The following is a 25,202-nucleotide window of genomic DNA, read 5'->3' on the forward strand; positions in this document are numbered from 1 at the left end:
GTGAAAATAGAGAGGCAGATATAGTTCTTAGTTTAGTAGAACATTGGGAAATACATAGTTGTCCTAAAGACTTGATAGGAAAAAATAGGCTTTGAGATAATGCCAAATAAAAGCAAAGCCAAAACAAACATTTAGTGCATGTTTCCAAATAGAGGAGCAGGATAGATAGATAGATTTAGTGGTAAAATAGGATGAGTAACAATTAGAGATACAAATTCATTTGCCTGTGAAAGTGGATGTTAGGGCTTTGCAATGCATTCAGAAGGAGCGATGCACAAAACACATCAGCGTCAGAAAGAACCATTCCTTGAAGGTCTAAAGCACCTTTGTTGGAAGACTCTATACCAGAGGCCCTCCTCCAACCTTTCGGGCACCAAGGACCGGTTCTGTGGAGAGAGGTTTTTCCGCGGACCGGAGGAGGCGTGGTTTTGTGTGCTGCATGCATCCCGCGGATGGGGCTTTGGTTGTTTATGCGTCCCGGTTTCTGGCACGCTGTGGCCTGGTGCCGGTCCATGGACTGGGGATTGGGGACCCCTGCTCTATACAATGGCATCCAAGTCTCCAGCTGTTTCCATCTGTATGTATACAGGAAACACCTTGTTGGGATTTCAGAAGCACCTTTAAAGTGGCTTGACAGGTTGAAACATAAAGACTTCACTGAGCCTTTTGGAATGCCCTTTCCCTCTAACTTTAAGGATAGGTCCTTTGTTCCAGCATCCTTTGTCACCTCCTTTGAATGCTTTGCCTGTCCCAAAATGATAGAAGGCAAAACAAGGCCAAGGGGGATTTTGAAGATGATGAGAGATTTTCTTTTGCAAATAGTGGAGATTTTAAAGTCTGCCTGTATATGTAAGAGTCAGAAATTGGGAGGGCACAGATTCTCCAAGACAAATACAGGTAGTCCTCGATTTACAATCATTCATTTAGTGACCAAAAGCAGGGATAATAGCATGATTCCCTTTGGCACTGTTCTATCTGGATGATAAAGTACACCTAATTAATAGAACTATTACAGTTTCATTATCTGCATATAGAGGTAGTCCTTGACTTACAACCATTCACTTTGTGACTGTTTGAAGTTAACAATGACACTGAAAAAAGTGCCTTATGACCACTTTTCCCACTATTGCAGGATCCCCATGGTCATGTGATCAAAGTTCAGGTGCTTGGCAACTGGCATGTATTTATGACAATTGTAGTGTCCTGGGGTCATGTGATCGCCTTTTGGAACCTCCTCAGCCAGCTTCCGACAAGCAAAATCAATGGAGGAAGCCAGATTCACTTAACAACTGAAGTGATTCTCTTAACAACTGTGGCAAACAGGTCATAAAATTGGGTGCAACTCAACAACTGTCTTGCTTAGCTACAAGAATTTTGGGCTCAGTTGAGGGCATAAGTCAAGGATTACCTGTAACTGCATTCTTACACAGTTACAACATGGGCATAAATTGGATTCTAACATGTAAGTCGAACTGGAATGCAGAATTCATTGGTTTTACCAAAGCAAACATATTTTGCCCATGCTGAACTACTTCAAAAGTTTTTTAAGTGATTGTTAATTCATGTAATATACATGTAGCATGTGGAGAGGGATTGTATGCTTTATTGAAGTAGGCATATTACATCAGATATATCACTTAGAAATGAATGGTTTCGGTCATTTAAATGAAGCTTGCAGTGTATAAGTAAGATTTCTATAAATGTAAGACTGAAAATAATAACAGTTAAAAGATATAGAGAAAAAAAACTATTTCTGATTTCACTGTTTTACTAACCTGATAGCTTATTATTCTAAATAGGAAACCTTCATTTTCTTTGCAAATAATAATATTAAAGATTCTGACTACCAGCAAGAATTTACATTTAAAGAGCACCTGTCATTTCAGATCCATCATGGCAGCGCCTGTTAGCGGGCATCCACTCAACTGCTGCCCGCCACGTCCCTCACTTTGTTATGTCACTGCCACATCACCAGCCGTCCCATTAAAGTGAAGGGGATTGTCGGTGAGTCGACAGCGGGTCAGAGGAGGAGCCGCTGCGGGACAGAGATGACAGCTGCTCATTAAAAATCATGATTTAAATCAACTTGATTTAAATCAAGCCTTTTTACTAGTGATTTAAATCATGATTTAAATTGTGATTTAAATCGAGTTGATTTAAATCAAATCCACCCTGACTAAAAGCAAACATTCTTTACAGAAATATGTGTTTTCGGGTAACTTATTGAGTTAATATAATATCTTGAATGTCAAAAATATTTGTAAACAAAGCTTCCACCTAACTTGGGTTTTCTCTTACTAGGTATTTGTTTGCTTATGGAAAGGCTGCAAAGTGTATAACACACCATCAACAAGCCAGAGTTGGTTACAACGGCATATGTTGACCCATAGTGGGGACAAACCTTTTAAGGTAGGTTATTTTCTAAGGCTTTTTAGCCTACCTGGTTTTCTTTTATCTCTGCATTCAATATTTATTAAAATATTTATGCGTTTATCTCAAAGGAAGGCATTGTCCTTATGCCCTGAAATAACTTGCCTTTAAAGTATGACAGCAGTCTGCCTAAATTAACAGATTCAAAAGAGAATACAAATACAATAAGGCAAACTGACTAACAAATAATACTTTAAGATTGGTACCTGCTTAAATCACTCTGTAAAAAGTATTCTACAGTAAGTCCAATCCCCTGCTCAAGCAGGAAACCGTATACTAGGGGTCAGCAACCTTAAACATTCAAAGAGCCACTTGGACCCATTTCCCAGAGAGAAGAAAACACTGGGAGCCACAAAACTCGCACACGCACGCAAGGGCCAGAGCTTGATTGAAGAGTTTAATTAAAAAGAAATAGAGACTGCTGTGCATGCGTTCTCTCTCTCTCTCTCTCTCTCTCTCTCTCTCCCCCTTCACCTGGGGGGAGAGAGAGAGAGATATGCTGCTTCCTGCTGAGACGCAGCAAAGGCAGGAGCCCCACCCAATAAGCTTATCAGCTTGTTGGAGAACAGCATGAGGCCACACACTTTTTTTTACACAGAGAGAAAGAGAAGGGAAGTGCAAGTACCTGTCTCTGTCTGTCTCTCTGTCTCTCTCTCTCTCTCTCTCTCTCTCTCTCTCTCTCTCTCTCTCTCTGTCTCTCTCTCTGTCTCTCTCTCTCTGTCTCTGTCTCTCTCTCTCTCTCTCTCTCTCTCTCTCTCTCTGCAAATGGCAGAGGACTAGTGGGAGCTGCAGGAGAAGGCTGAAAGAGCCCCATGCGGCTCTGGGTTGCCGACCCGTGCCCTGTACCGTTTCAGACAAATGTCTGTCCAATGTCTTTCCACTGATTAATTGTTCTGTCAGAAAATTTCTCCTTAGTTCTAGGTTGCTTTTCTCTTTGATTAGTTTCCATCCGTTGCTTCTTGTTCTGCCTTCAGGTGCTTTGGAGAATAGCTTGACTCCCTCTTCTTTGTAGCAACCCCTGAGATATTGGAAGACTGCTATCATGTCCCCCCTCGTCCTTCTCTTCATTAAACTAGACCAGGGGTCAGCAACCTGAAACAGTGAAAGAGCCACTCGGAACCGGTTCCCTCACAAAAGGAAAAACTGGGAGCCGCAAAAAAATGTGTGCACATGCGCATACATGCGCGCATGGGCACAACAGGGTTTGACTGAAGAGTGGAGCCAAGGCGAGATATGCACCTACCCTGCATATTTGAATTGATTGGTTGAACTTTTTTAGTCCCACTTTTTTTTTTTGGACTGCACATGGCAGAGGACTGGGAGCCGCAGGAGACGGCTGAAAGAGCCGCATGCGGCTCCGGAGCCGTGGGTTGCAGACCTGTGAACTAGACATACCCAATTCCAGCAACCGCTCTATATGTTTTAGCCTCCAGGGTTTTTTTTTGCTCTTCTCTGTACCCTTTCTAGATTCTCAACATCTTTTTTACATCGTGGTGACCAAAACTGGATGCAGTATTCCAAGTATGGTCTTACAAGGCATTATAAAGTAGTATTAACACTTCATCTGATCTTGATTCTATTCCTCTGTTAATGCAGCCTAGCACTGTGTTGGCTTTTTTGGCAGCTGTAGCACACTGCTGACTCATATTTAGGTGATTGTCCACTAGGACTCCGAGATCCCTCTCACAGTTACTACTATTGAGCCAGGTACCACTTATACTATTATACCTGCGGATTTGGTTTTTCTTGCCTAAATGTAGAACCTTGCCTTTTTCACTATTGAATTTCTTTTTTATTTATTTAATTTATTTTAATTCCATTTATATCCCGCCTTTCTCCGAAGACTCAGGGTGGCTTACAAACTTGCACCCAATGTTCAAGTCTGTCAAGATCCTTCTGTATTTTAAGCCTATCTTCTGGAGTGTTGGCTGTTCCTGCCAGCTTGGTGTCATCTGCAAATTTGATGAGCTCCCCATCTATCCCCTCCTCCAAAACATTGATGAAGATGTTGAGTACTGGGCTTAAACAGAGTCTTGGGGTATCCCACTGCATATTTTCCTCCATGTAGATGCAATTCCATTGAGTGCGGTTGGTCAGCCAGTTACAAATCCATCCGGTGGTGATGCTGTCTAGCCCACACTTTTCTATCTTATCAAGTAGTAGGTTGTGGTCTACTTTATCAAATATCTTACTTAAGTCCAAGTAAATTATATCCATAGCATTCCTCTGTCCACTAATTTTGTCACTTTGCAAAAGAATGCAATAAAGTTTGTCTGGCATGATCTGGTTTTGACAAACCTAACTTTTGGTTATTTTCCTGAGATCATGTCTGCCAGGTCCTTCAGAACCTTGGGGTGTAATCCATCTGGTCCTGGTGATTTAAACTTGTCTAGGGTGTTCAGGTGCTCACTTACCATTTTCTTGCCTATTTTGATTTATATTCCTAATCTGTTTTTTACGGTACTGTTTTTGATAGGTTTAACTGTTTTTTTCCTTTTGTGTAAAGACAGATGCAAAAAACTAGTCAAGCAGTTCTGCTTTCACCTTCTTGCCACTTTCTCCCATTAGTGGACCAATCATTTCCTTGACTTTTTTCTTGATTTTTACATGTTGAAAGAAGCTTCTTTTTTTGTTATTTTTGACTTTTGTCGCAAGCCTTAGTTTATTTTGAGCCTTAGTTTTCTTCACTTCATCTTTGCAGGCTCAGGCTATTTGCTGATATCCTGCCTTAGTTATGTGCCCCTCTTCCCACTTTTTATACTTGTCCTTTTTGTCTTTCAATTTATCAGAGTGTTCTTTATGCAGCCATGCTGATTTCTTTTGAGAGCTGTTATTTTTCTTCTTCATTGGTATTGTATTAGGCTTTTATAATCTCACTTTTCAAAGTTTCCCAAGTTTCTTGGGTTGTTTTCTTCTTGGGGATTCTCATCCATGAAATCCTTCCCAAACTCTGTCTAAGTTTATTGAAATTAGCTCCAAGACTCTAGTTTGACTTTATTGTATTGCTTATGCTTGCATAATGTTGAATTCCAATATTGCATGATCACTCCCCCCAAGGTTCCTGTAGCTTCAGCACCTATCATTTCATCTCTGTTAGTGAGAATTAATATGGCTGGTTCCCTTCTCTACTTTTTGGGAGACAAAGTTGTCTGCTAGGTTTGTCAGGAACCTGTTTGATCTTTCATTTGGTGCAGAGTTTGTCTCCCAGTTGATCTCAGGGTAGTTAAAGTCCCCCATTACTATTGTGATGTGCTTCCTACATACTTTAGTTTACTGACTAGCAGAAAGTTCATCTATAGTATAGGCCAGTGATGGCGAACCTTTTAGAGACCGAGTGCCCAAACTGCAATCCAAAACCCACTTATGTACCGTTGGGTGCCGGGTGGGTGTGGCAAATTGTGTGGGTGTGGCTCATTGGGTGGGCGTGGCTGCGGTGGTAATGGCAGACTGGGTGGGACTAAAAAGTTCAATCAATCAATTCCAACTTTGCGAGATCTTTTTTTTTCCTGTGACAAGTTGAAATTGATTGATTGAACCTTTTTTTTTTTTGCACATGGCGGAGGCCTAAAGTGAAAAGGTTTTCTAAAACACAGCTGAAGGCCTAGGACTGGGGCGACGGCACGCGTGCCCACAGAGAGGGCTCTGCGTGCCACAGGTTCGCCACCACTGGTATAGGCCTATGGCAGTTTCATTCCTCACCACCCCCCTTTTATAATTGACCCAAATGCATTTAGGACAGTTTTCGTCATTGTTGTGCTCTATTTCTGTAGAGATGTAGTTATTTGTTATATATATAGTGCAACTCCAGGTCCTCATGTATTCTGTTTCCTTTAAATAATTTAAATCCCTCTAGCTGTATATTCCATTTGTGGGTTTCATCCCACCACGTTTCCATAACGGCAACAATATCATATCTGCATTTGAGGAAATGCAACATTTCAACTGACTTTTGCGAAGCTTATTGACTTAATCTTATTGTTAGATTTGTTTCTTTATAAAAGAATTAAGTATTCATTCACACAAAATCCATTAATATCTGCTGTTAACTAGGCAAAAAAAGCTGTTAACTTCATATTGTTGGCTATGTTCTCACATCACTGGAACTGAGTTATCACTCTAGTGCAGGGGTAGGCAACCTTGGCTCTTTTATGATTCGTGGACTTCAGCTCCCAGAATTCCTGAGCCAGCCATGCTGAGGGGAAAGGGAGAGTTTCCAAGCTGAGCCATGCTGGCTCAGGAATTCTGGGAGCTGAAGTCCAGGAGTCATAAAAGAGACGAGCTTGCCTAGCCCTGCTCTAGGGTTCAGAAATCAGCGTTGTCTACTGTCAATGCTTGGTTGCATGCTGTGTTACATTAAGAACAATGAAGGGACGGTAATCTTTAATAATTGACATCCTGTTTGAAGTGAGCACTTCTCAGTATGTTGACTGGGATTGCTCAGTTGTTCTTTTCATAAAAGGATTATAGCAAAGCAAGATCGCAGCAGCCTGTTCCTTCTTGGTTCAGTGATAGCCTCACTTGAGTACCTCTAACTTTGCTTTTATTTTATTTTTTTTATTTTATTTTGTTTTATTATTTTATTTTATTTTATTTTATTATTTTATTTTATTTTATTTTATTTATTTTATTTTATTTTATTTTTTAGTGCGTTGTTGGAGGATGCAATGCGAGTTTTGCTTCCCAGAGTGGTCTGGCTCGGCATGTACCGACACACTTCAGTCAGCAGAACTCTTCAAAAGTTACCAACCAGCCAAAGGCAAAAGAAGAGTCTCCTTCTAAAGCTGGAATGAACAAAAGGAAGAAGTTAAAGAACAAACGGAGGCGCTCTTTACGTAAGCCTATGCATATTTTAGTTCTGTGATAAGCTTTACAAACCTGAAGCTGACCTTTGATGGCTTGCTTGCTCGCAGTAGCTTTTTGCCTGTTTACCGTCTTCTTGCAAATCCTCTCATCAGTAGCTTTGAATTTAAGGTCTTGCTCCTTGGAAAAGTCAGAGAGATCATTGTACCTAGTATGAATGTACCTTCTTAACTTATTCTCAGCTCTGAAGCTGACAGCTTCAGAATTATAGCAGGCAGAACCTTTATATCTAATAGGATTTCTTTACTAGACAGAATATATATAGTTCGTTGGCATTCAGAGGACAATGATTAGTGTCATTTTTGTCATCATCTCTGGAATCCTTTATTGGGCTAAGAAGTAGTTGTAAAGATGAAGTGAGGGATGTACGATTGGAGGCTCTTTGTTTGGAAATAAGACTGTCCCAGCTAACAAAGATTTAAATAGATTTTTTTGTTAGAATTACCTACTTTTTCTCATTGGCTGCCCTCCTAACAGATTCTTTGTGCTCAGACTCGGAAGAATCTTTTCGCCTTTGAACCCAGAGCACTTTCTGCACTCCTGCTTTCTCTTTCGACAACTTGACGAGTCGTCCATTGTGATCAGCTGGGATGTTTCAAAGAGAGAAGCTCCCTTAAGACCCATGAAAAATGGAGGGGGGGGGTCTACATTGGCATAATCCAGTTTTTCCAAGATGGATGTTTAGCTCATAATGATACTATTGTCTGAGTTCAAAAATGAGTTCTGCAGTTGCATTTGGTGGCAGCTGCGCTGTATTGAATCAGCCATTCATTTCACAAAACATTTAAGGTTTTAGGATACTGGATATATAAAGGCCTTGACTCTGCTGTCCTCTATAGGGCTGATGCCAGACTGTGCTGGGGAACTCTTAACCACTGACAAGACAATAGGAGTGGTCACACGTCATGGTAAGCCAGAATTCTGACTCGCTGTGGACGAGCAAGCATGCTTAAAGAACGCTGCTCAATAGCTCCCACATAGCTTGTTAGCGGGACTAGCTAAACCAGGAGTAGGCAACCTCGGCTCTTTTATAACTCATGGACTTCAACTCCCAGAATTCCTGAGCCAGCCATGCTGAGGGGAAAGGGAGAGGTTTCCAAGCTGAGCCATGCTGGCTCAGGAATTCTGGGAACTGAAGTCCACGAGTCATAAAAGAGACGAGCTTGCCTAGCCCTGAGCTAAACAAAGAAAAGAATGCGCTGCTTTCTGAGGTTTGCTTATTGTGACTTGCAAATTACCCAGCTTGTCTTTCCCAGGCAAGCCAAGATTAGAAGCCAAGAACAAACTATGGCTTACAAGTCCCAACAGTTTCAGAGGGGGAAAAAGCCAACCCTCCTGGTAGCCACATCAAAATAAAATAATCATAGGAGTTTCCACAGGGTCATATGGGCACTTGTTGATGATTCACATGGGTCGATAACCAAAATGGCTTTTTCTTGTGCATTTATTTATTACAAAAGAAAGGATATAAATATTGAAGGATTTTATGACAATTTCTTTCCGGCCTCCAGGATGCTTTTTAATATTCCAGATTATCTTTGCTTTGTGTTTCATTTTTTTTTCCTTATACAGACTTCAAAACAAAGTCCTGTTTAAATTGCCTATTTATTATATTTTTAAATAATTGCCTGTGGAGCCTATGCTGGGCTCAAAAGATACTTTTTAGAAAGGAAAATGATGGCAAACATTGGTATTTCATCTACCGGTAATAGCAAGATTCAGTTATTATTTTTTTTAGTCTTCAGTTTACATATATCTGTGGTCATTTTACAACATTTTAATGTTGCAAGCATTAAAACAACAACAGGCCAAACAACTAATAACAATAACATTTCCAGTAAATAACACAAAATGTCATTCAATTTGATGAAAGAAAAGTGTTACAACTTGGTTTTGAAAAGCCAAGAGATTCAGAGGCTTTGTGTTCCTCTTGGGGAGAGAATTCCATAAAATGGGGGCTACCATTGAAGCGATATGCTGCCTTGTCCACACCCATCTACCTCAAACTCTGAAATCCTCTTGTAATGATCAAACCAGGTAAGCAGATTCTGTCCTAGCAAGGAATTGCCTGAGGTAACTGGATATTGTGCTGTGTTGGGCTTTAAAAGGTAACTTTCTGCTTTTTTTTTTTAAATAGTTGCGGAACCCTAACCAAAATATGTATTATGCACTGCTAGGAGTAAATTGCTAGCACTTTATCTGCTCTATTTTGTACCATCTGTAGTTTCTAAGTAGTTTCCGATGACAGCCTATACATAGCATGTTGCAGTAGTCCTGCTGAGTCGTTATAAAGATGTAAATTACTTGCTAGGGCATCTGGGTCCAAGCAGAGCCACAACTGGTTTACCAGCTGAAGCTGAGCAGTGCCCCCACCTCCCAGCGCCATTCCTGACAGCAGCACATCCTGCTGTTTAAAGCTCAGTTCCTTCAGTGGGAACAAACTCCATGACCACTGAGAACTGATGTTGTTTGGATACCCCATGGTCTGTTAAAAAATAGCAGCTCTGTCTTGGAGGGACTCAACCTGAATTTACATTATCCCATTCAGATCCTCTCAGGATGTAAGCACAACATCTCCACCTTTGCCTGGGGTGGCAGTGTACAAATGGGTGTTACGTGCGTAGCACAGAAACCTCGTTATGGAGAGTTGGGCAACCTCCCACTGTGATTTTATGTAGATATTAAGTAGTATAAGGGAGAGTCCTGAGTTACCACACATTATAATAATCATGGGCTTGAATGCTTCTCCTCCTGAATTTGTGATTGGTATCACCACTCATGTAGGAGTAGAACCACTATCAAATACATTCGAATGTCCATAGGTTCAATGATAACAAATGCCACTGAAAAGTCTGGAAGGGGCTAGAGGACCATACCCCCACATTTAGGTCCCAGAAAGGTCAGCCACCACAGCAGCCAATGGCATTTCCCAGGCCAAGCCTGAATCCAGATAATTTGTTTCAGTTAGAATTTTTTGAATGGGAGAAGGATCCTGCTTGGTTTTAAGAGTTTGTTTGGTATGACCACCCAACTTGTAAACTGATTGTGGGTGGCTTAAAATTGTAAAAAGAAAAAAGAAAAAAATAGCATGAAAACAAAGGAAGTAAAAACACAGCAAACATATGGAATTAAAGAAGAAAATAACAGAATACAAATGCACATCCCTAATTCCTGAGTAGAGAATTGGATCTGCAATTCTTGGTACCTCAGTGGTGTTCATCCTGCCTGCATTTCTGTTAATTAATCAAAACTTTCGTAATCAACATATGAAAATTCTCCAGGACAGTAATGAAGAATGTCATGTTTCGATCATGGAACGGCTGTGTCCATGATCATAATCTTTCGTGGTTCATGTGTTTCTGTGTATCAGGATCTATCTAAACTGCCACGCTTGGCAGATACTTGCATGGTTTTAAATCAAAATAGTAAAAGCGTAAATGCACTTTGGAATTGAAACCATGGAATGTGGAGCTGAATTTTGCTCCTGCATCAAAGTTCCTTCCCCTTGCGGGATTCTGACGTGTCCACAATATTCTGAAAGTCATTGACTCCTCTGGAACTTTACGGGATGTTTGGATGAAGGATTTTCTTGGTTTGTCTACTTACATCTCCCGATTCAAGCTCTGATAGCCAGGGACTATATTCACACAACGTATTAAGCTAAAGTCAAGAACATTATAGCTGAATCTGATACATAAACCAAGTTAAGTTGCATGCTGATTCATGAATGCATTTTCATTTCTCTCTGACTATAGCTTTAAGTATTGGATGTATTGTTTGATTATGTGCCATCAAGTTGCTGTCAATTCTTGTCAGCTGCATATATATATATTTTTTTCTCATGATGATGATAACTTTATTGTCACTTTGAATGTACACCAATCGGCATACAAAAACCAAAAACCCTGGTCTTTCAGGTCTTTTCAGGTCTTCTGATGGCACATCCGTTCCCATAACTGAATCCATCCATGTTGCTGCAGATTGTCCTTTTTTCTTCCAAGGCATTAGAGCCTTCTCCAGAGAGACGAATCTTCCCAAAATGTATCCAACCTAGGATAATTAAAGCCTGGCCATTTGTTTAGAGATCTGTTTGATTGTTTTCTTGGCTATCTACAGTATTCTCGTGTGTTTTCTCCAACCGTCAAAGTTCAAAAATGTCAGTAGTCTTCCTTCATCCTTCTTCAAACTCCAACTTTCACTGGGATTACCATAGTTTGCACTATCCTGATCTTTGTAGGTAAATGGACAGATCACAGCGTTTGAATATATTTTCCAAGGCCTTCATGGGTGCTTTACCAAGTACTAGTCTGTGTTGTGTTTCTTGACTGTTCCTTCACTATTAATAAAAGGTAAAGGTTCCCCCGCGCATGCGTGCTAGTCGTTTACGACTCTAGGGGCCGGTGCTCATCTCCGTTTCAAAGCCGAAGAGCCAGCGCTTGCCCGAGGACATCTCCGTGGTCATGTGGCCGGCATGACTAGACGCCAAAGGCGCACGGAACGCTGTTACCTTCCCACCGTAGTGGTCCCTATTTTTCTACTTGCATTTTTACGTGCTTTCGAACCGCTAGGTTGGCAGAAGCTGGGACGAGTAACAGGCGCTCACTCTGCTACGCGGCTCTCAGGATTCGACCCGCCAAACTGCCGACCATCTGATCGACAAGCTCAGCGTCCTAACCCACTGAGCCACCGCATCCCTTCGCACTATTAATGGTTGATCCTAAAAGGCAGAAATTGTCCATTGTCACTTCTAAAAGTGGTTGTTCTTCATGATATCACTAGTTTCTTTGTACAGTATATAATTTTAGTTCCATTTTTCTTTCACTTTTCTCCTTCACCTTTATTACTAGAGCTTGCAGATCCTTTTTATTTTTGCTATCAGAGTAGTCTCATCAGAATAACACAGGGTGTTGATTTTTCCTCCCTCCAGTTGTAAAACTTTATTGATTTTCTTCCATTTCGGCTTCCCTTAATATATGTTCAGTGTGTAGGTAAGGGGAGAAAATAAAGCCTTGTTGCACTCCTATGTCAATCTGGAACTCTCTGTTTCTCCTTTTGTTCACATTGTGTTTCCTCACTTGTGTATAGGTTCCTCAGGAGGAGAATGAGATGTTCTGGGATCCCCATTTTCCTAAGCACATTTGTGATGGACACAATCAAAGGACATTCTGCAATAAATGAAACACATAGTGACTTATTTTTGATATTCTTTGTCTTTTCTCAATTATGCAGCATTCATCAGCAATTAGGTCTCATGTCCCTTGGTCTTTTCTAAAGCTAGCTTGAACATCTGGCATGTCTTTTTTTTGTGTAGGTATCTAATCTGCATTGGATGAGCCTAAGCATCATTTTACCGGCTTATGAAAGCAAGGTTATTTGTACGATAGTTTGCTCATTCTGTTAAGAAACTTTTTTTGGTATTAATATGTAGATTGACCTCTTCCAGTATGTCGCCACTGTGCCACTCTCCAGGTTTCCTCATATAAACTTAGTTAAAACCTTTGCGATACTTACTTTGTTTGCTGTATTTCAGTGAGTATTCTACTAGTATCCTTCAGCCTTCTGACTTGGTAATGACTAACTTCATCTTTTAGTGCTAGAGGCAGATGTAATATATGAATACTTCAATATATATCACTGAATGATGCCACAAATGGGTTTTTCTTATTCCCACTACCTGTTTAAATATAGTATTGTTTGTTGAGAATTATGAAGTTGATCCGTATCTTCAGTGATTTGATCCTGCATGAAGGTATTCTTCAAAAAAAAGCCAAAGCTTAGCATTGTTGGATTTAATTCACTGATGCCAGATGGTTTTGATGCATAATCGGCTGAAGTGTTATCCTTGTCCTGTTGTTGTTTTTCTGTATGAGATATGTCTAACCTAGTGGGCAAGTTGGGAAGAAAATCTACCTCAATATGTTTTTAGTATATGCTCATTTGGTAGTTAAAATAGTGTCTTTGTTGAACAACTGAAGAGAACTAGGATCCATAAGCCTGTGCAATTTGTTCAGCTCAGTAACATGGATTTGGATGCCTTCCGGAAAAAATATTAGCACAAAAAGTATATTTAAAAAAAAAAATCCCAGCTCAAATTTGAAAGTGTCTGTGAGCACCCGTTTTCCCCCATGACATTCCACTTGATTTGCAGTCCACACAATGAAAACAATATTAGATCAAATACTTCTCCAAGAACATAAAAAAATGTTATTAAGGCGGCAAAGGATAATTCAGATTTTCTATTCACATTATTGTGGTTCAGTTGAGTTTAAATCAGCAGCATTTATATGCTCAGTGTGATAAATGAAAATTTAACTTTCTTATATTTTGCATTTATCTCATCGCCTTTGAATTGGATTCAAATAATTGCAACTATACAACAACTAGTGTTGAAGTATTTTCTACAAATAAGCAGGACATGCAAACTATGTGAATTTTTTTTAAAAAATAAAGTCTTGGAGTCAAGGGGTAGAATTACAGCCCTGTGTGGTTCACACTAGCAGTAACCCAGAAACTTCTTGTATTGTTTGATATGTAGCAGTAAGTAATTTGTTGTAGCTTGCTTAATATTATGAAACTATACAGTCATGAGAAGCTGTTGAATGAAGATGAATCTTCCATGGAAGAGAACTGGAAAGAGAAAGAATATTAGCTGTTATGCAAATATTTTATGAAGGAATTGTTTCTAGAACCTTATGGATGAACATCCACTAACCTTATTGTTGGTTGCATCTTAAAATGACCTTGCATAGCTCCAAAAATATATGTATATTTACTGAATGAGAATAACAGAGTAATGCCAAGTTAACAGACTAAGCACACAGGTATAACATTGGAGATATCTAGCTTACTATCAGTACAGTGAAGCCTCAATTCAAAGAATCATTAGAAACGGGGAATGTCTTATCATCCATCTTTTTTATCTATATCAAGGAGCTGAAAGTAAAACAACAACAACGACTCAGCAGCACCCACAAAAAAAGATAAAAAGGCAGTGCCAAAAGCTGCACCAGTTTATGATAAGTGTCAAGCTTTAAATGCTAAGAAGCTGGAAGCCAGAAATCACCAATTAATATGTTTCCGAGAGAATTACATGAACAAAATAAATAACAGTGACACGGTTGCCCAAGAAAGTATGTTAATGCACACATAGGCAACATATTTCCTAACCGATGAATTTGTGTGTTCTGGGAGAGCTTGGCACTGATGTTTATTAAGTCCAAAACCTATCACTTCAAGACCTGCTAAACGGAAGTTTGGTTATTCTTGCAATAATGACCTTGTAATACTAGTTGGTTGCAAATGTAGGTAAGGTGGCAGTGTGATGTGGTTGCAAAATAAACATAGTTTTGTTAATGTTATTACAAAGTGTATTTTTTTCAAAATCACAGGAAGTAATAGTTTCACTTTATCTTCTGTTTATCAGAGCCGTCCTTGAATGTTGTGTCTAATTCTGAAAATGGAAAAAATAAAATAAAATTGGAATAGGTCCAGAAAAGATCAAGGACATTGATTTGGAGACGGAAGGCTTAATTTGGAAAGAGGAAAATGTAATTCCAGTTTTTAAATACCTAAAAGGGTTTTTCAGAGGAAAAGGTCCTCCTAAACCCGTCCTTTATCACCTGAATGCATATTTTGGAATACCGCATTTAAATTACAAAAGATAAACGTCAATGAAACATTAGCAGAAGACTTCCTCATAGTAAGAACAGTTTGATAATTTTAAAAATAGGATCATTGTAAGTATATTGAGCTTTACAGCCTGTGCTATGAAAGCAGAAGGCGTAATCTTTCTTCCTTAAGTGAGATCAGAAAAGCTGAACATTTAAATATGCTACATATACTCTTGCATTGTAGTTGAAGGCTTGCTTTGTTTTTTTCTTCCTTAGCAAGACCTCATGACTTCTTTGATGCACAGACCTTGGATGCAATACGGCATCGAGCTATTTGCTTTAACCTTTCTGCTCACATAGAAAGTTTGGGAAAAGGCCACAGTGTGGTATTTCACAGTACTGTAAGTATTACCATTTACAATACTTGGTATGTTTATAATATCTTCAATATTTTCAAACAGCCTTTCTACACTGAAATTTACATTGTTGGGCATTGTTGCCACCGATTTAATTTAGACAATGTTGCTGGACTGCAGTAGGAAAAGTCTTCTACAAAGTCTTCTATGCTCTTCTTCCAAAAAAAATATATATATATGCAGTTTGTGTTCCTCTCTTTTTAACCTGTAGAACATGGAAGAACAGCAGCAGCCCATTAAGGCTGCTGTCTAGGCTGTGATTTCTCAAAGTTTACCCAGCAATTTTCATATTTTAATTGGTTAAATTTATTTCCTACCCTTCCTCCAGGTCTACATGGCCTCCCTGCATTCAGTTTTCTCTCCATTATAATCTCAGCCAGATTGTTCTGAGAGCGATCCATGGCTGTGAAAGAATGAGAACCTTAGTCTCCCAGAGGCTCATCCAGCACCTTAGTCACAGCCATGGATAAATGACAACTTGAATTCTGCTCTCAGAAATAGTATCCTAATACTTCGGATAGTTCTCTGGGCTAAATATATTGACTTTTTCCAACTTTGTGGAAAGTTGGAAAGAAATTACGTAGAGGCTCAGAACTCTGTCCATACGTATGATGACTCTTCATAATAGAACACAAGGTGACAAATTTGGTGTGGCAGAAAAATTGACGAAAGATGGATGCCGACCCCTGTAGAGAGGTAGGTAATAGAATAGTAGCTCAGAAAGCTGCCAGCTCCTGCATTCTAGGCCTGCCTTGTTTCTGTCACATGAATCAGAGAAGGCAACCCACCCCCGTGTTTCCCTGTTCATACAGACACACAAATACTTACAGCATAAAAGGATGCAGAACCACTTGTTACTTCGTACTCAGTCCAAGCGCCATCAAATCAGTGTCTCCGATTGACTGTGTAGCTATTCTTCAGGTGATCCGTCCTTTTAGGTCTCTTAATGTGGCATTCATAATAATTATAATTGAATCTATCCAGTTCCTTGCTAGTGCTTATTTTTTCCTCTTTCTTTCCACTTTTCTTAGCATTATAAACTTCTCAAAATAGTGAGGTCTTTGTGTAATGAGTGCAAAATGTGCTAATTTGAGCATGGTCATTTGTGTTGCAAGTGATAGTTCTGAAGTGATTTGTTGGTTTCACAGCTAGCCATGATATTCTCAATAATCTTTTCCAATATAATATTTAAAAGTGTTAATACAGATAGTCCTCAACTTATGACTGTGACTGAGCCCAGAATTTGTGTTGCTAAGCGAGAAATGTGTTGAGTGAGTTTTGCTTCATTTCACGACTTTTCTTGTCACATTTGTTAAGTGAATCAATGCGGTTGTTAAACTAGTAACATGGTTGTTAAGTGAATCTGGCTTCCCCATTGACTTTGCTTGTCAGAAGGTTACAAAAGGTGATCGCATGACCCCGGACACACAGCAACCGTCATAAATATGAACCCGTTTTCAAGCATCTGAATGAAAATCATGTGACCATGGGGATGCTGCAGTGATCATAACTATGAAAAATGGTCATGTCACTTTTTCCAGTGCCATTGTAACTTCAAACAGTCACTAAATGAACTGTTGTACATCGAGGACTACCTCCTCCTCCAGAGTATGTCTTTTCACTCCACCTTCTCCAGAGTCTTTTACTCCCATAGAGTGTCACAGGGAAAACTATTGTTAGTGTGATTCTACTCTTTGTAGATTGGAGAAGACTCCTGCGAGTTCCTTGGACTGCAAGGCAATCAAACCGGTCAGTCCTAGAGGAGATCAACCCTGACTGCTCTTTAGAAGGCCAGTTCCTGAAGTTGAAACTCAGATACTTTGGCCACCTAATGAGAAGGAAAGACTCACTGGAGAAGAGCCTAATGCTGGGAAAGGTTGAGGGCAATAGAAGAAGGGGACGACAGAGAATGAGGTGGCTGGATGGACTCACTGAAGCAGTAGGCGTGAGCTTAAATGGACTCCAGAAGATGGTAGAGGACAGGAAGGCCTGGAGGAACGTTGTCCATACGGTCACGATGGGTCGGACACGACTTCGCAGCTAACAACAACAACAACTCTTTGTAGATAGAGCCAAGTCATGGCATCTGAATCCCTTTTCTAAGACCTTTCTTGCTATCCTGTCAAATATTACTGTGTGGCACAAAAGTTACATACCCACCTGAATGTCTTCACTGTCAGTTCTAAGACAGTGTTTGTTGTCATTAGTTTGGTTCTCTCTATATTTAACCATCATCCCCATTTTTTTCACATGGTCCTTGATTTTAGTTAATGGAGTTGTCTCATTTTTTTTTCATCTGTTCCTTGATATTTATTGTTGGAATTTGCAGATCATTTTCATTTTCATCTGTTGGAGAAGCGTCATCAACAGAGAGCAGGTTTCTTTGTCCAGTTTTAAAATCATACTGATCTTCTTCCAGTCCGTCTTTCCTCAAAATATATCCAGCATATACTTTGGATAAATACAGCAATATAGCTTTGTCTCACTCCTTTTTCAACCTGGGGACAGTTTTATTTTTCCAAGTTCCATCCACACTACGGCTTTCAGTGAAGACAATGAGATGTTCTGGATTCTCATTCCCTAAGGACATTCCACAGATTAATATGGACAACATGGTCATAGGGCTTTCTGTAGCCAATAAAACCACTTCTTTTTAGTACTCTGTGACAATTACCGGTGTGTATCAGCAATGTCTTTTGTTCTTGCAGCTTTTTCGAAAGCCAGCTTGAACATCTGGCATCTCTTTTTCCATTTTAGGCCTATAATCTGCATTCAATGACACTGAACATCATTTTGCTAACATGCGAAATTAAGGATATTGTGTAGTACTTTGTACAATCTGCTAAGCCTCCTTTCCTTGATATTGATATGAAGACTGACCTCTTCCAATCTGTCAGCTAGTCACTGGGTCATTCTAGATTTGCTGTTGTCGTATGATTGGAACCGTTATTAGATTCTTTTGTTTTCTCTTCTATTTCTGTAGATGCTCCATCAGTTCTTGTTCTATCCTAAAGGTAAAGGTAAAGGTTCCCCCGCACATGCGTGCTAGTCGTTTCCGACTCTAGGGGCCGGTGCTCATCTCCGTTTCAAAGCCGAAGAGCCAGCGCTTGTCCGAGGACGTCTCCGTGGTCATGTGGCCGGCATGACTAGACGCCAAAGGCGCACGGAACGCTGTTACCTTCCCACCGTAGTGGTCCCTATTTTTCTACTTGCATTTTTACATGCTTTCGAACTGCTAGGTTGGCAGAAGCTGGGACGAGTAACAGGCGCTCACTCTGTTACACGGCACTCGGGATTCGACCCGCCAAACTGCCGACCTTTTGATCGACAAGCTCAGCATCCTAACCCATTGAGCCACCTCGTCCCTACCTAACTGCTAATCTGACTTCAGCTTGTAGTGCTGCTCACCCACTTCTAAGTAGGAAATATTTTGAAAGGTATCTTGGATGTTGAAATTTCTATTGTGCAGTACTTCAGTATACTCTTCTCATCTCTCTTTCATCTTTCCTGAATTACTATCTGTTCCTCTCTTAGCATATTGATTTGAGATTGGAATCTCCCTTAAGTTTTGTGATCTTTTGGAAATTTAATCTGTATTTTTCCCTTCTGTTTCTATTCATTTTTTGTATGTTTGTTTGTTTATATTTCCTATTTCTTAATTAGATACAGATGGTGCTGTAATGCTGTTCCTTGTTTTATCTAACGGCTCTCTCTATTTTTTGTTTGATTAAGTTTTACCTGAGATCTTTGTCTTTCTTAGCTTTGGTTTCTTCCTCTTCCTGGCAATTTCTATCATCTGTACTGACGTCCAATTTGGTGTCTTCTACTTCTTAACCTTTGGCAGTCTAGTTCTATTTTTACCTTTTATAACTTCTTTGGTTTCATTCCACAATTTCTCTGATTTTTCTCAGTGAGCTTCAGGACTTCAGAGAGTTCTTGATGTTCTTCTTGAAAATGGTAGATATACATTCAAGATTACATAGTGGAAACTTCTGGCTTTGATCTTCCTCTTTAGCTTGGTAGGGAACCTGCACATAATCAGTTCACGATTTTTTCTACAATCAGCTCCTGACCACTTCTTTGCTGGTTAATTGATCTGTTACAATTCTTTGTACCAATAATATAATCAATGTGATCTTCTGTATTCTCCACCTGATGATATCTATGTATTCGGAAATTGTTCTCCTTGAAGAATGAGCCGTTGCTAAAGAAACCAGAAGGTGATAAGTTGTTCCTGTTTCCTGGCCCATACATAGCTACATTTTCCTTCTATATTTCGTAACTTTGACATTCCGGTCTCCAATCATAAGCAGCAACTCTTTCTTGCATTTTTGACCTTGACCAAACAACATGTCATCTTGCATCAGTGGTTGGAGCAGAAACTTAGGTGAACATCATTTTAAAGGACGTTGTCTGCAAATTCTAAAAGATAACATTTGGTCCTCAATTGCATTGTACACAAGTCCTGTCCTTCTGTATCCTTCCTCACTGAAAGCGGTGCTGTTTCTTCTTCATTTTTGTGTCCTGGGTAGTAAACACTTTTTCTGACTCAAAAGTGTCCAATTCCAATCAGTTTTGATTCTCTAATGCTTAAAATGTCAATATATAATCAGCTCGTCTTACTTTTTTCTGCCTTGAGCACCCCATATTTGTTGCTTTACATTCTGTGTTCCCACTATCATTCTGTCTTTGCTGCTTTGGATTTTCTTTTTCCTTACAGCAACCTCAGCAATTGAACCCCTTGAAGGGTTTAGTGTCATAAATATCATTAGTGCTCCAAAAGAGCCTCAGATGTTCCTTAATGGCATGTTGACTTAAGCATTCATTATCTGAGAGTGTATTGTCGGTCACTTTATCTATCCATGTGGTTACTTGGTAAAACACAGGAGTTTATGACTTACCATGTAGTATGAAACTTTGTCATCTTTAAAGTGATGTCATGTCAGATCAGACATGTCAAACTCGTGACATCGCGCAGTGTATCGGGACGGTTTTGCCATTGCCGGCAAATCTGATCTACCTCTAGTGTCTTCCTATATCTCTGCTGCCTGATGTAAGTGCCTGCTTGCTTCAAGTAGGTAATGTACATCACTGCTTGGCATAGATACTTTTTGGTGTGTATTCCTGGTGCCTTTCACCCATCTCTCTCAGGAATCCCTTTCCATCACCACAAGAAGATAGCAGAACAGGACTTCAGGATGAAAGAATAAAAGATGAACATTTCCTATGGCCAGAGCTAATAAAAAGATCGGAAAGAATTCCCTACCTTGCTTGAAAGCAGTAATGAGAGAAAACAGTTTTATTTTTGTTGAATAGATGACAGAAATTGTGCGATGACTCTTTATCAGTCATTTGACTGTTCTTTCCTACTTAGTTCCAAGTGTATTTTGGAGCATTGTCATGCTCCGTGCAAATGTTCTCCATCGTTACTAGAATTTCCTCTGATGTTTTAATTGATACTCCTCTTTGCCAGTAGCTAGGCTATTGGTGAGACTTGTTGAAGTTATTGTTCAGGATATCTGAAGGACTGCCTCCTACTCTTAATTTTAGTCGCCTTCACTTATTGCCACTTGCAGAAATGTCATGGAAAGAGAGGATGATTCTGACTATTTGGCTGCCCATTGTCCCACCTTCTTTTGGGTTGGTTCTTATGTAAATTTTCTTCATCCTCGAGTGTCCTAATTACACACCTTTTTTTCAGTTGGCCCCAAAGTGCCTCACAGCCCTACTCCAGTCTCCTATTGCAAAACTTGAGAATGACTGTGGATTGGTTGTCCGCATTATAGGGAAGGAGATGAAATCCGAATGGCTACACTTGGACAGAAGTCCCCAGTACAGCCATTTCTGCTTAGGTTATTGCTGCTTAGTCTGTTGACATTGGACTGATTACAGTTAGCTATAATTAGCTTCCCTACTTCAGAACATGGATCCAAATCAAAGCTTGTGGGTTATTATTCAAATCTTAAGTCTGTGGTTCTGGAGATCCAAGTGCAATATCTGATGATGGATATAAAAGTGAGGATTTTGCAGATTTGAGAATGAGAATTATAGCAACACTTTGCAATAAAATTCCCGGAGAAGGCACAGCTGCTTTAAGCAGCGGCTGGCAGACGCTGTATGAGTGTGCTGCACATTCCAAAATATTTTGTGGCTGAAACTAAACAGTTGCAATATGGAAGAGTAACTAACATCTTTTTCAGTTATTTCTGTGGTTCTCCAGGAGAGGTCAGCAGAACTCCATTTGCATATATGTAACCCTTATTCCTGGTTAAAGGTTGACTTTTTTCAAAAAGTCTGCAACAGAAATGGGAAAGTTTGTTTGATGTGGAAGGTATAATTTCTGTGTCATAATCTTTGCTCTGAAAATGCTCCTGCGACCATTTGAAGACAAATCAAGCAGTACTTTTGATTGCTGATTTGTGTCTGTTTGCCTCTGCTTTGAAAGTCTGAGCAAAAGTCTTCCCATGTAAGTTTCCTCTCACCAAGATGACAACAGGAGCTTAGAAAATAGCCTCTGTGCAATCTCTCTTCATGAGGAACTTCAGCTGTTGCTTTCCCCCATTGCCCTCGATAAGGTTCATTGTTGCTACTTGGTGAAATACCTTTTGAGAGGTCTTCCGAATCCACAAAAAGGGATATTGAAATTAGTGACCTCCAGATGTTTTGAACCAGAGCTTTCATAATACCTCACCGTTGACCATATTCTGACCATAGTTGTTGGAATGATAGTCTAGACCAGGGGTAGGCAACCTGGGCTCTTTTATGACTCATGGACTTCAACTCCCAGAATCCCTGAGCCAGCCATGCTGAGGGGAAAGGGAGAGGTTTCCAAGCTGAGCCATGCTGGCTTAGGAATTCTGGAAGTTGAAGTCCACCAGTCATAAAAGAGCCAAGGTTGCCTACCCCTGGTCTAGACTGTTTAAATGACACCTGCAATGTAGCTGTGAGTTAAATTCTTCTACCGTTGTCTTTTGATATGTTGATTGATACATAAAATATAAAATCTGGCCAGTTGGGCCCCCTCTTTTTTGGCTTTTGTATTTGTGAAGTGCTTTCCATAGGCCTGAAAATAGAGTTACGGTACATCCAGACATGGTGTTTCTTCCAAAATCCATCTTGCACCTATCTTAATTTTAAGAAAATAACATGGAAACAGGTAAACTATTTCAGGCATGTTTTACATCACTTGTAATTTACGGGTTCCTAGAAAATGTTTTTATAATCAGCCTCTTATTTCTGTTTTAGATAAGTTTGTTCCTAATGATTGCTAGAACACCTGACTAGCCTTTGACAATATTTTATACTTTCTTTGAAAGACTGCCTTTAAAAATGCACTTTTATAAATCTGAACCTTTGCTAATAATGCTGCATTAAAGTTTTGGGGGCTTTCTTTTAGAACGAGCACAAGAATTTGGGATGCAGGGTAAGAAAATAGCGCACCACCAGTTCACTTTTCATTTTAAATGCTGGTGTTCAAACATAATTTAGGAAGCTCCTATGAAAACACCCTGTGCCGTAATCTAATAATAATAATAATAATAATAATAATAATAATAACAACAACAACAATAACAATAATAATAATAACAACAACAACAACAATAATAATAATAATAATAATAATAATAATAATAATAATAATAATAATAATAATAATAATAATAATAATAATAATAATAATAATAATATAAAGTTGGAAGGCACCTTGGAGGTCATCTAGTCCAACCCCCTGCTCAGGCAGGAAACCCTATATCATTTTGGACAAATGGCTGTCCAGTCTCTTCTTAAAAGCTTCCAGGGTTGGAGCAGTTAGGATGAGCTCTGATTCTCTTTAAGAACCTCTGTGTGTTGCTTTCGAGCTTAATGCATAAGACGGCTTCCCAAAGCCAGAATAAATATGCAGTGTTTCCAATTTTCGTTTCTTTCTCTAATCAGTTCCTTTTCTGGTTGTCTTACCAACTCCCATGCTTGAGGCAGCCTCGCCTTTTCTATGTACTTAGAAAATACATATGGCTGCCCATCTTAACCAAACAACTCTGGGCAGCTAACAATATTAACACCAAAATACATTTAAAAATAAACAAAATAGAAAACAATAAAACTGAGGCACCTCATATATCATTCTCAGTCCCCAGACTTGCCTATATTAGGCTGCGCTAACAATGTGGCCTTCACACTTGGGGGGGGGAGTCAAACTGAACTTTTTTTGAGTGATCAGAAGTTGGGAGTCAGCCTAAACAATACCCTCTTATGCCACGACATTTAAGTCCTGTTTCTACATTCCTTCAAGCAACGTTATCTACAACTCTTTTATCTTTCGTGCTTCTAAATTTCCCAGTGACCCATTAGCTTTGAAAACAGCTCCAATTCCTGTTACGCCAAATGCAAAACTCTAGAAACATGTCTGAAACTTGCAATTACAAGCTTATTTCTCTGTGTTGCTTTTGTCCTGTGGTTAATATTTCTGCAGAACATCGAGACGTTTCCACTTTGGGGCTTGAGTTACTTCTTTATGCGGTCCATTCATGAAGTTGAAGGCCAAACCACCAATTTGATATCTTTTACATGGGTCAAGCTAAGAAACTTAACTGCTTTCTTCCACAGGATGCAAAATACATAACGTGCGAAAGCTTTCCCCAACTGGATACACTCCAGCTGTCTTGGGATGGCAGCTTTGAGAAAGGCAGCTAGTTTATGTCAATGTTCTCAACTTTGGCCACTCAAAAATGAGTGGACTTTAATTCCCAGAAATCTCTAATCAACATGATACATTTGTCACAGGAAATGAGAACAGACATTAAAAAGGGAATGCATGTATGTATTAGCATCATCTCACATAAATTTGAACATCATCTCAGTAGTAAACTGTTTTTAAAGAAGAAGAAAGCTGCTTTAATGACTATCAGAATCCATGAAGAAAACCCTGCAACCCTTAAAACACTTTTTGGCGTAAAACATTTGGACCAGATATTTTTAAGGACAGGGAATTCAAGAAAGAACATAAATATTTCAAGTCACTTTTCTCATGTTTGCTTTTAGGTAATAGCTAAAAGAAAAGAAGACTCTGGAAAAGTTAAGTTGCTGCTTCACTGGACTCCAGAAGATATGTAAGTATTTATACTCAGTAGTACATAATTTCGGCACCTGCAAAAATTAGGGTATTTCCTACCTTTCACACAGCATACACAGAATTTTCAATATACTGAACAGAAGAGTTTCATGTGACTCAGGCTTATAGGACTGTTATAAAACTGTGATGGAAAATTAAATTTACCAAGTTAATTCATGCATTTGAGACTACATTGAGAAAAATTAATATTCATTAGGAAGACAAAATGGAAAGTGACTTTGACTCTTATTACAATACTGAAGACATTCATAGCCTGAGTTAATTTTTGTTTGAGGTGTTTAAACATATTGGAAAGAAGGTATATGCTTTTGCCATAGGTTAACTAGCAGTTTTCCAAAACTAAACAGAAAAGGTGGGTGATAGCAGAAATATCCTTATTTGTATAATCAGTAAATACAGTATATATTGTTGAATTTTCTTTAGTTTTTTCATTGAAGGTGGTTATGACATGTCAACTTTTCTAAAGACTGCAAGCTTTTGTTACTTTGTTAACACCATGGAAGCAGTTGCTAAAAGCGCTTTGAAATCATTATGGAAATATATGTTCATTATCAGTATTAAAATCAGCAAAGCTCATTTGAACTATAATTAGCAATAAACAAAAAGTACAGGGTATCAGAAATTAGTAATTTCTAAGCAATATGTTCACCTATAGAACATGTATCACCCTTTCTCCTATCTTTTTTGAGACATAATTCTGTTTTAATTTTAATTCAATTTAAATTGAATTAGTGGACAGGATGAAATGTCCATTTC

At 39.2% G+C, this 25,202-nt stretch overlaps 1 protein-coding gene across 4 annotated transcripts in view; it reads left to right on the forward strand.

The window, feature by feature from the left end:
- The window catches only part of AEBP2 (AE binding protein 2), a 48,291-nt gene that overhangs the window by 16,433 nt on the left and 6,656 nt on the right, over window positions 1-25,202 (forward strand). For 2 of the 4 annotated variants that reach the window (XM_081331235.1, XM_081331236.1), the window contains exons 3-7: window positions 2,302-2,409; window positions 7,076-7,262; window positions 8,130-8,198; window positions 15,177-15,301; window positions 24,356-24,423. In XM_081331235.1, the coding sequence (XP_081187361.1) occupies window positions 2,302-2,409; window positions 7,076-7,262; window positions 8,130-8,198; window positions 15,177-15,301; window positions 24,356-24,423 (557 nt within the window). The remainder of the gene's footprint in view (window positions 1-2,301; window positions 2,410-7,075; window positions 7,263-8,129; window positions 8,199-15,176; window positions 15,302-24,355; window positions 24,424-25,202) is intronic. The other 2 variants (XM_081331237.1, XM_081331238.1) reach the window with 1 other exon arrangement.

The sequence above is a fragment of the Vipera berus genome, assembly GCF_964194415.1.
Source record: "Vipera berus genome assembly, chromosome: 6".
Classification (NCBI taxonomy): Eukaryota; Metazoa; Chordata; class Lepidosauria; order Squamata; family Viperidae; genus Vipera; species Vipera berus.